This window comes from Condylura cristata, unplaced genomic scaffold, assembly GCF_000260355.1.
Source record: "Condylura cristata isolate star-nosed mole 26May11 unplaced genomic scaffold, ConCri1.0 scaffold00001, whole genome shotgun sequence".
NCBI lineage: Eukaryota > Metazoa > Chordata > Mammalia > Eulipotyphla > Talpidae > Condylura > Condylura cristata.
Window position 1 is genome coordinate 6243281 of NW_004567102.1, and position 18496 is coordinate 6261776.

The 18496-nt window shown below is 39.8% G+C and overlaps 1 protein-coding gene across 1 annotated transcript in view; it reads left to right on the forward strand.

The window, feature by feature from the left end:
- The window catches only part of DNAH8 (dynein, axonemal, heavy chain 8), a 296367-nt gene that overhangs the window by 270542 nt on the left and 7329 nt on the right, over positions 1–18496 (forward strand). The window contains exons 88-90 of the mRNA XM_004673443.2: positions 4847–5003; positions 8851–9003; positions 9084–9273. Coding sequence (XP_004673500.1) covers positions 4847–5003; positions 8851–9003; positions 9084–9273 — 500 coding nt within the window. The remainder of the gene's footprint in view (positions 1–4846; positions 5004–8850; positions 9004–9083; positions 9274–18496) is intronic.

The following is an 18496-nucleotide window of genomic DNA, read 5'->3' on the forward strand; positions in this document are numbered from 1 at the left end:
TTTAATAGCCTCGCCTTACCAATGAATACAGGGATACATCACTATTTTTACTAGCTGTGTAGATTTTTGTAGAGTTTGCCAGAATTTATTACAACCACTATAATCAACAATCTTGTACATATATTTTTGTACACTTATTTGAGTATTTCTTTTCAAAGCTGATTTATTAAATACTGGATAGATATAAGTATAGTTAGAACTTTGTATAAAATATAAAGAATACATATAAAATGTAACTATAAAATGTAAAATAGGTCAAAGCAATTTTTGCACCACTATTTCTATGTCTTGTTTCTTTTTACTCTTTTTGGAATTTTAGTTGAATATGAATTTTTGTCTTTCTTTTTTATTGTCACTTCTCTCCTGACATCTCAGTATTTTAATTTTATCTAATCTTTTTATCACCACAAAATTACATATATAATTATTATGCTATACCACAGTGTTTATTTGCTCACTGACCTATTCTTTTTTTGTACCTCAAACCTTCTGTCAGGATAATTATCCTCCTTTCTGATGTTAATCCTTTAGACTTTCCTTCAGGGGAGGTCTGTTGTGGATAAACTTTTTTTTTTTCCTTGCCTAAAAATATCTGTTTTGCTTTCTGTTCTAAAAAACAGCATACATTCATTCATTTTTAAGTGGATGAGTCAATGATTTTTTGTTTACAGAGTTGTACAATTATTGACACAGTCCAATTTTAGACCATTTCCATCACCCCCCAAAGAATCCTTGTGCCCATTTATAATCAGTTCTGACTTCCTGCTCCACCTCTGCTCCCAAGCACAGGCAACACTATACTACTTTCTCTTTAAATTTGCCTTTTCTGCACATTTCATATAATTGGAACCACATACTGTGTGGTAATTTGTGTATGCATTTTTTTCACTTAGAAAAATGTTTTTGGTACTCAACCCAGTTGTAGCGCAATCAATACTTCATTGCTTTTTATTGCCAAATAGTATTCTAAAATAGAATATACCACATTTTGTTTTCCTAGTTACCAGTTAATGGACATTTGCATTATTTCCATTCTTAAGTTATGAGTATTTGTGAAGAGATCCTAGCATGGATATGTCTTTTCATTTCTCTTAGATAGATAACTAGGAACATAACTACTGAATCATATGGCTAATATATCCTTAACATTTTAGTAAACTGCACCACTTTAAACAGTGCCCTCCAGAATGATGTATGAAGGTTCAGGTGTGGTGCCCATGCTTGTTACTATCTGTTTTTAAAAAATTATTAAACTAGGACCCACCTTGGTGGTGCAGTGGGTTAAAGCACAGCACTAAGAAGCTAAAGCCACTTCAGCATGAAGTGCCAGGGAGGTGACCCACATGGTGCAGACAGACCTCTCCTGACCAGCCCTCTGCTCCCCTCAGCAGTGTACTTTGTTGGTCTGCCTGTCCTGCTTCCCACTCTAACTCTGGTGAAGCCTCTCACCACCCCTGCACCTCTGACCTTTACCCTAGCTCTGTATGCATAAATAAATAAATCTTTAAACATATATTATGCCATTCATGTAGGTGTTAACTGTCATCTCATTTTAGCTTTACTTTTCATGTTCCTAAAAATTAAAGAGATTGAGCATCTTTTCATGTACTATTGGCTATAATATATCTTCTTTGATGAAACATCTATCAACTCTGCTTTGTAAACAAGTCTAGGTTAATAGTTGTTTTATCCAAGCACATGTAATACATTATTCTATTTCCTTCTGGATTCCATTGTTGCTGTTGAGCTTTGCCTTTCAGCCTAATTGTTACTTCTTTCTCCATAATCTGTTTTTTCATGACTGCTTTTAAGGTATTCTCTTTGTTTTTGGTGTTCTGCACTATGATTGTGATATGTCTTGATTTAGATTTCTATTTTGTTGCTTACCCTATTTTCAGACTCACTGTGTTTTCTGAACTTGAGTATTTCTATCTTTCATCAGTTCCCAGTCATTATCTTATCAGATTCTTTCCATCCTTTTATATCTTTCTAAAACTTTTTTTAGATGTTGCAACTTATCCATAAGCCTCTTTGCCTTTCTACAACATTACAGAGCCTTGAGATGGGGATGTTCCTGGATTATGATAGTGGGTCCATTTAAACACAAGATTTCATAAAAATGGGAGAGGAAGACCGAAGGGTGGGTTAGAGAGGTGAAATAGAACAAGAGGGAAAGATTCAAAGCAAGAGAATTATGAGCCAAGGAATGTAGATGCCCTTTAAAGGTTGGGGAGAGCCTTCAGTGGACTCCCAGTGAGAGGTTGGAGACCTTAGTCCTATTACTGTAAGAAAGTGAATTTTGCCAACAGCTCAAATGAGCAAAGAAACAGACCTTCCACAAAATGAATCTTGCATTATAGGTACCTTTGATTTTAACCCAGCAAGGGATGCCTATGTCAGACTTAATAAATATAAAATAATATAATCTGCATTGTTTTAAGCCAGTTGTTTTGTTATTGTAATTTCAGATAACAGCAATAATAAAGAAACAATATATTTTGAGTGTCAACTAATTTCTATTTCCAGAAATTCTCTTTGGCTCTTTCTCAGATATGTTATTCATGTTTATAACTTCCTGTCTTCTATCATTATGATCACCCTCTTTATTCTTCCCTGTAGTAAAAAAAAAAAAAAATGTTTTATGGATGTGCCCCTGAAAAGTCACTGAGATCTCTTCAGGTCTGGTTCAGCTTTCTGTTGGTTCTATTGACTTTGGCCATAGTACCTGACTGTTGACTTGGACTTTTGACTGTGAACCATGTCTATTAGAAATTAACTACTGAATTATTTGAAACCTGCATTGAAGCATGTTGTTCCAGGGAAGATCTGTGTTTACTTCTACCAGGTGCTATCTGGGACTTCTTGGGACCACCCTGGAAGGAAATAAATTGTTAATTTGAGTTAACCCAAGTAAATGATAATTAATGTCACCAACATTGTGAAAGAAGTATTGTCAGGATAGATTCCCCCTTCTGCACTCAATTTACCTACCATCCCCTTCTAGTAGGTAGGCTATTTCTAGTTGACCTTGATACTGAGGGCAGGGTCCCACATTTATGTAGATTACTATTAATCTTCCTGCCCTGGATGTAGGATTTCCTTCTCTCATCATACCATCCAAAGAGAAACTCAAAACACCAGGGGTTACCTGATAGCCCAAGGTAAAATTTGGCTTATTTCTCTGGATCCAGTCTTTCATTCTGTATTGTGTTTGACAGAATATAGAGATTTTCTTCATTTCTTATTAGCTCAGCAACATATTATAAAAGATGGTTCTTATATTTTATCCATCATTTTAACTTAACTTCAGGAGTTTTTCAGGGTAACAACTGCACCTTACTGTTGCAAATGGAGATGTCTGATTCTCTTTTTAAAGATTCCTACATTAAAAAAAAAAAGTACATTTGAATTTTTGATACAGATTGCCTTATTACAAAGACTTACTTTATGTCTGTGGAAATAACACCAAAAAAAGCAAGTCACTAATCTCAAGCATTTGTTAAATTCCTTTTAGACTTGCCTCTAACATCTATGCAAGAAGATGTAAATGTAATTGACATATGGAAAAGAGACAAAACTTAGCATTGAAACAAAACAATAACCCCAATCTAATTTTTGTGATGTTTATATGTGGTAAATTACGAGTTCAGAAGAGAAAAATTTAAATTATATCACACCACACCTCAATTTAGAAAGTCTTTAGTACTTTACCATTGTTTTAGGATAGTGCTCAAAATACTTCAAATAGCCCACATGTTCCTGCTTAGTCTGGGCCCTGCCTCATCTCCATCCTCGCCATCATTACACCATCATCCTCTTCAACCTCACTAACCTTGTCTCTGATCCTCAAGGCAGCACTGAAGTGTTCTCACCTTCAAGCCTTACCTTTCATCTGAATACCCTTTCTTCCTTCTACTCCACCACTTTTTCTTGGCCTGCCTGCCCTCATGACAGGTTTCAGACTGCATATGACATTTCAAGAGAGATCTTTTCTGACCTAGTAGTAAGATGGATTCCAACATGCACGCACACACACACACATTTGTGTGTCCAGACCCAGCCAATTTAAGCATACTATGTTCATGGACCTCAGTGCATATAGTCAAACCAACAGAGTGAGAAAGAGACAGACAGATACTCCCTTAAAGCATACTATTCTTTTCCTCCACAAAACAGATTCCAGTCATATTGATCAATGTCCCCTCCTCCCCAAAAAGAAGATACTAAAGAAAGAATCCTGCTCATGATCATATCCTAGCCTTTCACTCAGTGCTTGGTACATAGTAAATCTTTATCAGATATCTGGATTTTAACGACAGGTGATGCATTTAGACAGGTGAATCAGATAGACACCAACAATCATGGAAACCATGAAACCAGTGGGAAAGTAGAAAACAAAATAGAAAAGGCCAAATATATGTTTAATAATTTATAATTGAGTGAACATGTGAATGGTCCTCTTTGATGGAGCGGATTGTCTTAGGATGGCAGATTCTTATGACCTGCCCACAAGTGGAAAAGAAAAAAAGGTGTTCAATCTCTAGTGAGAGGTGTTTAGGTTAGCCATGAGCTGGACTGATGCTCCTCTTTGAGTTATCGAGTACATTTGTGGAATCTCTCTCCCTGACAACAGAGAGCGCTTGATTCTTGTGATGTTCTTGCTGTCCTGTTAGGAGGCAGTAGAATGGATCACTAGTTTTTTTCATTCCTGCTGGGGTTTTTTGTTTATACTTTTCTCAGTTAGATTTAACTTAAGTGGTTCTATCATTTCACTTTAATTTTGGTAATGATTTCCCAAGGTACATTTCCCTACTATGTTTTAAGCAGTTCACTCTTTTAAAATCAGGTATCAGAGTAACACTGCTTCCGCTGTTCTCGAAACAATTACCAATATTCAACCCAAAGAGAGTGGAGGTGGCGTGGGGGAGACCAGGGAAGCCATCGTGTACAGACTGTCTGAAGATATGCTGAGCAAACTTCCTCCTGACTACATTCCCCATGAGGTAAGTGGGGGCCCTTCCCTGGGGGTTCCTAGCAGCTTTGAGGAGCTGGGCCAGTCCTGAGACTGCATGCTTTCTTCCCTTTTTCTCCATGCTCATTCCTTCTTCCTTTTCAGTTTCTCTTATTCTTTTTGTCTTTTTCTCCTTACCTTTTCCCAAGCATCTTGCAAATTACAGTCTACGTTATTGGGACACCTTACTCCTCTTTCCCTGTCTACTCCATTTTCTTTTTCATTTCCTGTCTTGTCCCTTCTCCCATATCTGGATTCCTCTGGCTTTGGGTCCCCCAGAAACTTACTCCTCCTGATTGGAAGCCTCTCTACCACGCCTGCTGTGTCCACTCTTTAAACTTATTGCTTCTTTTTTATTCTCCTGCTCCCATCCTTATCATTCCTTCAGCCCTCTCAGCCAGGTGATAAGAAAGCAAGTCATTTATAAGCTCACTCACCAGTTTGGATGACAATGGTTTCTACTTCTCAAACCTCCCCAGATGCTTATTTGTTAATCTAGCTCAGTTTTTCACAAATTAAAAAAAAAAAATCAAGAGCCTTAAAAAAATGTTGAAGGAACCCAAATAATTTTTGTGTATGTGGGTGGACATTTAATATATTATTAGAAATATAAACTGGAAAATGAAAAAAATATTAATTTATTATAAAGAATAAGCCTGTTATATGTTGACATAGTAACATTTCTATTTTTAAAAGTGAGCACATTTTCCAGGCTCTCCCTGGTGGCGCAACAGGTTAGGACTCAGCACTGCAAATTGGCCACAGCTGTTTTAGTGCAAGTTCGATCCCTGGCCCCAGAGGTGATCCACATGGCATAGCAGACCTCTCCTGACCCGCCCGCTGCTCCCCTCAGCAGTGTATTTCAGTGAATCTGCCTGTTCTGCTCCCCACTCTGTCTCTGGTGAGACACCAGAGGTGCACCTCCCCTGCACCTCTGGCTCGTACCCCAGCTCTGCATAAATAAACATTTAAAAAAAAATGTGGGCATATTTTCCAAGACAAAAAAATTATAGTGAGTGTTATTATTTTGCTTTTTTCCCTCCAAGTCTCTTTAATGTTTGTTTTTAATGGAAGCCACTTGGATTCTCATCTTGCCCACATTCATTCTGCTGTGATGTCACATGCCATGTAGCCTCTGTAAGGCATTGTACACTCCTGAATGAAGAAGAGTAAAAAAGTCATATAAATCTTAGTATTACTATGAAAAGTCTCCTAAAAGGATCTCTTGGGTTTTGCAAGGTCCTGGCCCATACTTTAAAAACTGCTGATCTTAATAAATCTTTAATTGTGGCAAAATTTCTGGTTGTTCGGGGTGTTCTGGAAGAGGTCCTCTGACTTGGCCTCCCCGCCAGAGCTCCCCTCTCCTGTTCTCAGCTTCCATGGCTCTCTGCTGATGCTCAGAGCCCTGCCTGAGCCCTGCCCAAGCCCCAGACTGGGGCTTGACACTTACTATGTCAACCAGCCCCAGGTTAGTCCAAGCCAATGCTGAGCCGAGAAGTACTACAACAAGCCCTGGAACACAGACCTGATTCTAGAACCTTTGATCTTAGTTTTAGCAGGGAATGAGTATTCTCACCTATGAAAAAGTACCCTTGCAATAGGAGAAAGTATTATTAACGGATAAATATTCTAAGTATGTATTTTCAGTGGTTCATTGTATGTGGACTTCAGGAGATAGATGAGGCTTAACACCTGCCTTCAAAAATTGAGAAAACCTTCAAAAATTGAAAAAACAGGCAGATGAAACTTAACTTGGTATGATTAGACCACAAGGGTGGTGTTGAAAGGTTTCAAGACCTTGGGATAATGTGAGCTGACAGGGTTGTGAAGCTAACAGGCTTCATCACAGCCTGTTCTGGCAATGACCTACAGGAGCTGAGGGAGGGGTTCCCTGTATAGATTGCTGTGTGGGAGGAGTGTGCTAAGAAACATCTAGAACTGCCTCCTCCTCCAAGACCACTTACTTTTTAGTGTTCCTGTGTGTGTGTGTGTGTGTGTGTGTGTCTATATATTACATGTGTTCTTGAAAATGTGACTGTGAGGTGAATTTTGTAAATTGAAATTTAATTATATCATTGACTTCCATAGTAAAAATGGAGCCAAATGGCTCCTACCTGGTCCCAGGAACATAATGAAAATCCTATACAAATCTACAGTATATCTTTCATTTTATTCCTAAAAAGACTATTTTAGGCTGGAGCAATAACCATACTCAAAATAAAATCTGAACTAAATTTACATTTTTGAATTAAGTTTCTCCTAAGCACACCTCTGTTGAAAATTAAATTTCTCTTTTAAAACTGAAAGTAGGGCAAAGCAATTTGTTTGGGACTGTTAGCCTGCTAAAAGGTACCTGAGTTATTGATCTACATTGTAGCCAATACCTTAATTTCCCACTAATGGGGATTGCAAATATATTTCCATTAATTTCCCTTTTTCTTGAGAGTGAATTTCCACAGAGTAGCCATGATTTTCGAAGCATGATAGATGTGCTCTGCAGTCAGTGGGTGTTGAAGGCTCAGCATGGAGATGAGAATGGGGTAGTGGAAACTTCACGAATATAAGCTCCTGGGCTCTCCCTGGTGGCACAACCGGTTAAAGCACAGCATTAACAAGCCCTCAGAAGCCACTGAAACATGAGTTCAATCCCCGGCCGGGGAGCTGACACACACGGCATGGCAGACCCTCTCCTGAAACCTCCCGCTGCTCCCCTCAGCAGTGTACTTTGTCAATCTGCCTGTTCTGCTTCCCATTCTGTCTCTGGTGAATCCTCTCACCCAGCACAAATCTGGCCTGTACCCCATTTCTGTAAGCATGAATAAATAGTCTTAAAAAAAAAAAGAATATAAGCTCCTCTTGGGTACTTGGGAGACTGCTGGGAGGTTGACACGCAGATGTCGTAGGGACCTCCACCAGCATATTTGACGGTGATTTCACCATCACTTGCTCTTCCAACATGGGTAGCCCCTCCAGGCTGTTTAGTTTTACAACACTGCTCCTTTTCTTCATCTTTCTCTCTCTCACTGACGGATGCCCCCTGTGTCTGTTCTTGCTTTTCTGATGCCCGCATCTCTTCAAATGTGGCCAGTGGAAAGTTCTGGTCTCTTTGTCAGTTCCTGCCAGTTGCACAATCTTTTCTTTGGGCACATGTCACTAACTTGAAATATGTATACATACTAATTTTTGAATAATTGTTATGTTTTATTGTTCCCACCACCTGAATTTTTATATTGAGTTCTTCAAAATGGTCAATAAAGGATATATACCAAAAGGAACAAATGACAGGTACTTAAAGGCTCCCCCCCCCAAAGTCAAATATTTTCAGTGTTTAGATTGTGGAAGGTGCTCTTTTGCTGCCCTCCCCCAGGCAACAATGATCTCAGGAGACTTCACCTAATCGCATTCATTGGTTACTGTTCTGTAAAGATTTGGGCTGGATTAACTTTCCATGACATTTCTAATGACAACTTGGTGAGCGTTAGGGAAAAACTATTTCAAATTGTCCTCTTAGAAAGGTTGGATTGCAAAAGAATATTTCGTTGACACTCATTTGAAAGGGAAAAGAGGCACACTTTTATTTCAGCTCTTTAAAGTACATTTCCAATTATCAACTAAGTACAATCAGTAGGAAATAAAAATCATTTTAGTTGAACAGGAGTTTTTGAAGACTGGGAAATGGAGAATTTAATGGCAAGTTTGGTTCTGCAAGAGATATTTTAGAGTTCATTTGGCCTGGTGGAGACAACTGGAGGAAGAAAAAGAATAGACAAAGGAAAGGTTATTGGAAGAGAAGTGACATATGATTTTAAAACTCTATTATATTGTGTACTTTGTTTTAGGTGAAAGCTCGTTTGATAAAGATGGGCCATCTTAATTCAATGAACATATTTCTTAGACAAGAAATCGACCGAATGCAGAGAGTCATCTCAATCCTACGCAGTAGCCTGAGTGATCTAAAACTGGCAATTGAAGGGACAATCATTATGAGTGAGGTGAGCTGACAGCATCTCAGTAGTCATTTTCCTCTTTGGTTGATTTTTCTTATTCACACCTTTTGCCTCATCTTCTGCAGAACTTGAGAGATGCCCTGGACAACATGTATGACGCTCGTATACCTCAGATCTGGAAGCGAGTGTCTTGGGATTCATCCACACTGGGCTTCTGGTTTACTGAACTTTTGGAAAGAAATGCTCAGTTTTCTACTTGGATATTTGAAGGGAGACCCAATGTGTTCTGGATGACTGGTTTCTTTAATCCCCAAGGTAGGTGCTCATAGGAGAGTAGCAAATTTGGCCTCTGTGTGACTAGACAATCGCATCGTAAGGGAAGAGTGTGCTAGTAAGACGATAGGGAAGTCCAGCTTGCTCTTTAAGAGGGAGGAGAGCACAGATGACCCTTCTGTATTTGTTTCACAAAGTGAAGCTGAAATTCTTTCTACCAGTTGTTTCTATAATGTGTGGCCACAACCTTCCACTTTCTCCTCACCCACAGTAGCAAACAACCAGCCGATGGTTAAGGCGTGTGAAATAGTTAAAAAAATTTTTTTTATCAGATCTTACTTTTTAAAATATATGTCTATTTAATGAAGTACCATTATTTTACCTCCTTGTTGATTTTTTCACAATTATAGGATTTCTCCTCTTAGGTGTGGTCACAGTGTTCTCCCACCACCAAAACACCCATTGTCTCCCACTCTTTTATGCTTTCCCTTTGTTTTTTCCCCTTCTCTTTCCCTTCCCTTCTCAATACTCAGATCTATGGACTGCTTTCAAGGGTCAGTTTTAAAATTTGTCTTTATTTGATTCTTTGTTTGGTTTCTCTATATTCCACAAATAAATAAAACCACCTGATATTTAACTTTCTCCTCCTGGCTTATTTCATTTAGGATAATCACTTATTTCACTTCCAGCTCCATCCATGTTGCCATGAGCAACATGGGTTTGACTTTTTGATTGCTGAGTAGTATTCCATTGTGTGTGTGTGTGTGTGTGTGTGTATGCCACATCTTTTTTTTTTAAAGATTTATTTATTCATGCATACATAACTGGGGTACAGGCCAGATATGTGGGGTGTGAGAGGTTTCACCAGAGTCAGAGTGGGGAGCAGAATAGGCAGACTGATGAGGTATACTGCTGAGGGGGAGCAGTGGGCAAGGCAGGAGAGGTCTGCTAGACCATGTGGTCACTTCCCTGGCTGGGGATCAAAATTGCTTGTGCCGCCAGGGAGAGCCCATTCACATCTTGATACAGTTATCTGTTTTTGAACAATCAGTTTATTTACATATCGTGGCTATTGCAAACATTACTGCTTTAACCATGGGAATGCAGTGTCCTTTCAAATTAGTGTTTTTGTGTTCTTATTGCTAGGGTGGGATTGCTGGGTCATATGGTAGACCCATTTTAAGTCTTTTGAGGAACCTCCATATGGGCTGGACCAGTCTACATTCCCACCAGTGTAAGAGGATTCCTCTCACTGCACATTTTCACCAGCACTTCTCTCTGTTGTTTTTGTTTGTTTGTTTGATATGGGCTGTTCTCACAGTGAGGTCATATTTCATTGTTCAAAGCTTATTTTTTTTAATGTTTACAATAATGACAAAAATGAAGCACCCAAATTCACAAAAAATATTTCTTGGGTTCAGAAAATTAGACAGATTTTTAAAATGGCCACATGACAAATGTTTTATTCAGTGAAATTTGGGGAGCTTGTCTCCCTTAGGATTTGTTTTCTTGTTTTCCTGAAAAACTGTGTTGTGATTTAATTTACTTATTCCTTCACTCTAGAAATATTTTCTGAGTGCGTTACTGGCTGCATATTGTAGAGTTCATAAGATTTAGAAATACAAATACTTCTTGTCTTAGCTTACTGGATTGTTTTCCTTCAAGAAATTCATGGCCAAAATGAAGGAATGTTGGGTTCTTTGAAGTGTAGCCTCATCTAACTCCATTTGAAATACAATTTAAGAAACATTCACAATTAAAGATTTAGGATATATGATTGCTACATAAAGCAATGTGGTTTAATCTCAGAATAATGTATAAAGGCAGGCAAACAGAAAACACTGCACTATATATAGACAATGTACTGATAATGTATGTAGACTACATTATTCCATTTACACAAAGTATAAAAACAAACAAATGGTAGAGTTACAAACCAGGACAGTGGTTATCCCTCAGGAAGGGGGGAAGAGGGTACAGTGATTATAAAAGCTCACAGGTTGTGGGGGAAGCTGTCGGGGATGGAGTTCTGAGTGTTCCATTTCTTCATCTGAATTTTGGTTACATGACTGTTGTTATTCCCTTGATGAGAATGTATGGAGCTGTACACTCCATGTGCATACTTTTGTTGGTATAGATAATACTTCATAAATAATGCACCTTAAAATTACACATTTCATTGTCCTCTGTGTACATACACTCATTCACTTCATGCATTTTCAATGCCTTACAGTTTTCTAACTCTAAACCAGTAGCCATGATATTTTTTTATAAATATACACCAAGTTACAAGTATATTGTTATGTCATTAGGTTGTAAATTTGGAATTGACCACCCTTCTGGCTTTTCTTTATTTTTTTTCCACCAAAATTTCCACTGAATATAGGAAGGATTTTTTTTTTTTATGGTTTTCAGATTTTGTATGTCTACTTTTGGTCTCTTCCTCCTTATTAACCCTCAATTTGAGTAAGTTGTCACCAGGTAATTCCTGGCTGGAAACCTGAAGAAATAACATTTAACTTAATTAGGATTGTTTAACTGCCTTCCCTTTGCCAACCCCATCTTCTAGGTACTTTCAAAAGAGAGAGACTTGAAACCTGATTCTTGCCCTAAAGGAGCCCATAATCTGGTTGATAGGACAGACACATCAGCAACTTGAGCGTAATGTGATAAGTGTTTTACCAGAGTGAGAACTAAGTACCACACTAATACAGAGAAAAAGGGAAATGAATTCGGCTGAGACAGGGCTTGGGAGAGCTTCCCACTGGAAGCAATAGGCAGGGTTTGCAGAGACTGGGACACTTGAAAAGGATTTTCCAGGCAGAGGCCTGAGCAAAGACAAGGCGGTTCCAGAAAAGGAGAGCGGCAGAGTTTGAACGCAGGAAGCAGGGGCAAAGGGTGTGGGGAGTGAGACTTGAATGTTAAGTCTACAGTGGAGTTTGAACTGTGTAATAAAATAATGGGAATCCAAATGCCCCAAAGTGGATGACTGGATTAAGATGTGGTACATATACACAATGGAATATTACTCAGCAACAAAAACAAACAAACAAAAAACCAATACATGCCTTTTGCAGCAATATGCATGGAGCTAGAAAAGATCATGCTTAATGAGATAAGCCAGAAAGAAAAAGAAAAGTAGCGATGGTTTCACTCATAGCAGGAGTATAAAGGACCAGGCGAGAAAATAATAATGATGATGAACAGCCATATACCAGAGACATTTTGCGGGGGTGGAGTGGGGAATGGGATCAAAAATGGGGAGGGGGGGAGGGAAGTGCACGGGACTATGGTGATGGCACACAGGTGATTTGATGACAGGAAGCCCACGGGGATTACAACTGAAATGGAAAAATATACAAAATGATGTAAAAATAAACTATTATATTATTTTTTAAAAAAAAAAAAAGTAATGGGAATCACCAAAGATGAGGCAACTTTGCCAGAAGCAGGTAGAGGGCAGCTGGGATAAGGAGGTCCAGAGCAGTGAGACTGACAGGACCCAATGAGCAGAGGAGAGGGAGTGTACACGGAATATCACCCTGGGGATCATTGCAAGGAGTGACGGTGGTTGGGGCTGCAGGTAAGGTACAGACAAGTGGGAAGAAAGACCAAGAGTCCTGGATTATCAGCTAGAGTTGGCAAGACATCCAGGCGGGAGGTGTATTGACAGACTGGGAGTTCAAGAGAGGGGCAAGGACCAGCAATTTTTTTTAGTGTGAGGTGGTATTTTTGATGCTTGAAAACCAAGGGAGTGGAGTCATTGATCCCTGACTTTCCATAGACAGTATGACTAAGTCATCTACACAACAGAATTTCTATGTGTTTTTCTCATTCACCATGTGACTTTACATAGCTAAGTATTCATATGAACTAATCTTTGTTACTATTTGTTAAGCAGTGTGATAAGTCAGAGCAATTTTTTTTAATTACAAAAGTTTATTTTTACATCATTTTGTACATTTTTTTTTCCATCTCAATTGTAACCCCCACGGGTTTCCCATCACCAAGTCACCCATGTGCCATCACCATAATCCCGTGCATTTCTCTCCCCCACCCCGTTTTTGATCCCATTCCCCACTCCACCCCCACAAAGTGTCTCTGGTATATGGTTGTTCATTATTTTTGTTATTTTCCACCTGGACCATTATACTCCTGCTACGAGTGAAACCATCCGGTATTTCAGAGCAATTTTTAAAGAAATACAACTACCGATACCCATTTCAGTTAACTTCTTGTCTTTACTTAACAATACTAATCCTTTCTCTTTTCGTTACTGTTCAGACTTAAATTCTTTCTCTCATGAGTCTTCATGGCTTTGGCAATTCTGGATCATCCAGGCAGCCTATCTTTTGTGCACAAGCATCCACATACCCTTACCTACCCTGCTTTCTGTTTGTAGCATGGAAGAGCTGGTGGGGGGGTGAACTCTCCCTAAACACTAAACACTCCCCTGCTTCCTTTTCCTTCTCTTGACATGACAGACAAATGAGTTTCTGTTCTGTATCCTGGTCAGATTTGGAAAACCTAAAGATGACAGCAAGGCCACACAGGTTCATAGGCAGCATGCAAGCAAATAAAGTCCTTTCAAAAGGAAGCCTCCCTGGCTACTACCTGACATCCACAATTTATTACTCAGCAAGAATGTATCTCCCGGTGCCATTTGATGAAATAATTTCTTTCTTTGGCTCAAAACATTTAAGGAAAGGGTTTTTAATAATAATAATAACAATAATAATAATAAACCTAACGGAGTTAAAGTTCAGCTACTATCTGCTGCCACTGCAGCATGAGTTCCATCTCCGGCCAGGAAGGTGATCCATATGGCACAGCAGACTTTTCCTGTCTCACCCACTGCTCCCCTCAGCAGTGTGTTTCAGTCAATTAGTCTGTTCTGCTCCCCACTCTGTCTCTGGTGAATCCTCTCAGCCCCTGTACCTCTGGACTACACCAAAACTCTTACATGCATAAATAAATAAATCTTTTTAAAAAATGCTATATCTAGTAAATCTAGCTTTAAAAGAAAAAACAAATACTATATTTAACTAAAATAGGTGCAGTTTGCAAAGAAACCATAATTTCTTTATAAGTGTAAATGGGCAAACTTGACCAAACTATAAGACGCTTGAAAGTGTCTGGCCATTTATGTTATAGTCTCCTAATTTCCATGGCTTCTGATACCATCTGATGTGTGTTTCCCATCACCTCCAGTGATGATCTGCAGGCTGAGGTGACTTTGAGGTCCATACTGCGGCAAGGACAGGTCACAGGCCCAGTTCTCCCTGGGGTGGGCCAGGTTGGAATTCGCGCTGTTTGTAACACTGCTGTGTCACCTTAGCGGGGGCTAGTACTTTGTCTTACTTGAAGAGGCTGAGTCAACCACGTGGAGCTAGACTAGTGCTTTCTGTCCCCTTCCCGATCATTTCTGTAGCAATAGATGAACTCAACCACGTGGCCATTCAATTTAATGATGCACGCACTCTCTGGATCCAGGCCCCTGTCATCATCGTTCAATGGTGCAGCTTTTGACAATGCCTGGTCTTGCCCCTCAGCAGGCTATTCAAGTCCTAGAGACACTTTACGCCCCACTGGGTTTTCCCAGCAGTCACTGGTACCCATATTCACATGTTATTTATGACCGTGTTTTTCAGGGGTCTCTTATTCTCTGTACCATTTTAGAACATAATGCACCCATGATTTGGATTCTGGGTGGTGGGGTGTGTGTATGTGTGTTTTGTGTGTGTGTGTGTGCCATAAGACTGAGTCGCAGTGAGCCTGGCATCACACAGGGACATTACCTGTCATCAGGAACTTATTAATTGCTAACCACACTTTGCCATTTGATGTGAGGTACGACTCACAGGTGCTGCTAATGACACAGGCATCAGCTGAAGGTGCTTTCCAGTCTCACACCTCTATATTAGATTGGGCCATGCAGTATTATTCTTTCCCATGTGTTTAGCTCAATCTGGAACTTGATGTCATTTGGATGCCACACTGTGCTACTTTTTCCTGGTATTTTTTTCTTTTCTCTTGACAGCCCATACCAGTCTGTTAGAGCACACACCAGTGACAACTTATTATTTATTCACTGATATAAATCAAGATTTTTCAGAGATTTTTTTTTTCCTGAAGCAAGGGGATGGATCATTCTTGTCCTGTTATCTTTTGTTACTGTAAAAATCATCTACCACCTCTTGGCCATGTGCCTGCACTCAAAGCAGTGCCATTAGTGAGTAGTGCTAGTCTTCAGAATAGTTACAAAAGCCTAATGTTTGTTGGGTGAAAAAGTGCACCAAGTGTTAACAGAACTTCAGGACTGGACAGGACTGGGAGACTTCTAATTTCAGAGAAATTCCAGCAGGTCCCACCACTGAATCACAGCTATTCCTAGCCTGCAGGAATCCAGGCAAATGGACCTCAATCTGAGTAACAGCCACCCCAAATCATAGACCAGTAGGACAGTGGACACTTTAGAAGTGACTCCAGAGTGAATATCTGTTCTCGCTGCCTTTGTGTCTGAATGGCTTAGATGCAACCCTTATGATTTAGCCTGTGCACGAGACTAAATCACCAACCCTTTAGTCCCTTATAACCTGGTCAGCTCATCACTGCATTGAAGTTTATTTCTCCAGATCATCCTCCTTGACTATGCAAATGGCCCTTGACCCACACAGGTCCCTTGATTGTCTTATGAACAGACAACATTAGCTTAACAACATCAATAAATACAGTACAATGCAATAAACATTTCTCTTCTTTGTGGTTTTCTTACTTTTTTTGTGTGTAGGCCAGAGATACAGGAGTGACAGGATTCACCAGAGACAGAGTAGGGAGGTGAACAGGTAGATCTACTGACATACACTGCTGAGGGGAGCAACAGGCAGACAGGAGAGGTCTGCTGTGCCATGTGGATTAGCTCCCTGGTTGGGGATGGAACGCAGGCCATAGTGGTGATGGTGCTGAGACCTAATCCCTAGGCCACCAGAGAGGACCCTACCTTATAATTTTCTTTAAAAAAAATAAGAATTATTTATTTATGCATACAGAACTGGAGTATAGGCCAGATGTCGGAGACCAGCTCCAACTATTGAGGTGTCTGGAGGCAAGACAGGCAGGACCCTAAGGTGGAAAGGCGTCGGCGAGCAGAGATTCCTAAAAAGGGGAGAAGGAGAAAAAGGGGAAAGGGGGGCGAGGAAGACACGGGAGTTGGAGTTGGGTGCAAGTCTTCCTGCTCTGCCTTCAGCAGAGGTTTATTTTATATATTACGAGCAAGCAGTGGGATGACATCAGCACACGAACTGGGCTGAGAGATTACAATCATCTTTTTTCTCTAAGAACAGTTTAGGGTGGTTGCCCTTTAGCTGAGATATAACATTCTAAAATCAATTAAGGTTAAAAACAGGTACATAGGTGCACAAAGTTTATGACTAATATTACTATAGTGGAGATCAATTAAGATAGAAGTCCCTTAAACCTTATCTACTACTTAATGGGTTTTTGTTTTTCTGCCTGAATCATCCTGGGAGACAGAAGAGGAAATTCCTTGCTAATCAAATCTCTGAATAGGAGACATAGGTGAATTTTCTTATCTAAAGACTACATAGTAGAATCCTGAAAAACTAGCAAGAAGACTTTTGTGGATTCCTTTAAGGTGTAGCAGGTGGAAAACTTGATCAGTTTCAAAACAGGCAACCTGGATGAATTTCCACATCTAAAGGCCAAACAATAGGAAGTTTGAGTAATTCTTAAAAAGGCGAATAGAAGGCTAGGTGAGATAATAGAATGATAAGATTTGGGTTATCTGAGAGAGACTTTGCAAAAACAGCCCTTTTGTGTTATTTATCAGTCAGTAGTCAAGTCACTTGACTTCAAGGGAATTTTTCACCCTGGTGCAGTGCTTACTTGTCAAGGCAGGGAGGCCTTGTGCGGCCTAGGCAGTCCAATTGTAAGCTGAAAGTTGCTCAGAATATTTTGATATTATGGTTATACAAAAAAGGGAGGTTTTAACATAGGTTAGCGTGGAAAGTCTGATTTTTCAGAGCAATTCCCCTCCATCCGGACCGTGTCTGACAACAGAGGTTGCATAGCTCGTGTCAGCCAGAGATACAGGAGTAGTGAGAGGATTCACCAGAGATAGAGTAGGGAGCAGAATAGGGCAATCAACGAAGTTTGTATAAATAAATAAATCTTTAAAAAAAACCAGATAGTACTGGCTGAGTATATGCAACACATGGTAAGGGACAAAGAGTAAGAGCCAGATATGTATATGTGTATGTGTGTGTGTGTGTGTGCATGTGTGTATGAGAGAGAGAGAGAGAAACAGAGAGGGAAACAAACTAAAGATACCAGGAAGGGAATAAAAGATGCAGGAGGACGATGGTTCCAAGTAGAGGGATCCGCTCCAACTTCAGATCTCCCCCAGTAGAGGGACACCTCATCCATTAACAAGAGTAATAAAGTAAGAATGAGTATAAGATATAAATGATTTTGTAAGTTTGGTTGCAAGAAGTCAAGGGCATTTTCATCTGAATCTTCCTATTTTCTTTTTGAGGGAGCTGAAGTGATCTCAAAAGTAAGGTGTTGAAGGGCAGCTTTAAGGAGTGTAACAGAGGTAGGAGAAAAAATTAATGAGGGGACAGATAGTGATTGCCAACTTTGAGAATCCTGTGGAGGGAAACCGTGGTCAACTCTGATGGTCTCAGTATTGTTCAGAAGTTGTTATAATAAGAACATTTGTGTTCATCCAGAGCTGGGTTTTGCTAGGCAAGTGGAGAAATCGATGAAACTATATTAAATCAGGAAGGAAGTGAAGAGACGGAGTGGAGTTGAGAAGGTTGTCAAAAATGGTGAGGTCAGGGTCAAGGAACTTAGAGGTCATGGTGCTGAAAAGGACCCAGATGATGTCAGGCTACTCAGTGAATGAGAGCAAATGGTATTTGGCAGGGACATCAAAGGGGACACATGTAGCTAGAGGGCACGGTCATCAAGAAAGTAGAGGTGAAGGAACAATTGGGAAGGACAGTGTCTTCAGAGTTGAGGCTTCAGGAAGGGCAAGAAGATGGAGAGAATGTTCTGTGGGGAGAGTTTGTTAATCACAAAACTACTCCAGGGGAACAATGGGAAGGATTGTGGAGGAGACAGGTGGAGATTGGGTCAAGGGAAAAGTGACATCAAGTAGAACATGGATAATCTGGAGCAGTGCAGGAATCACATTTTGGCTTATGAAACAGGTGGTCAACCTGTTTCAAGAGAACAACCTGGT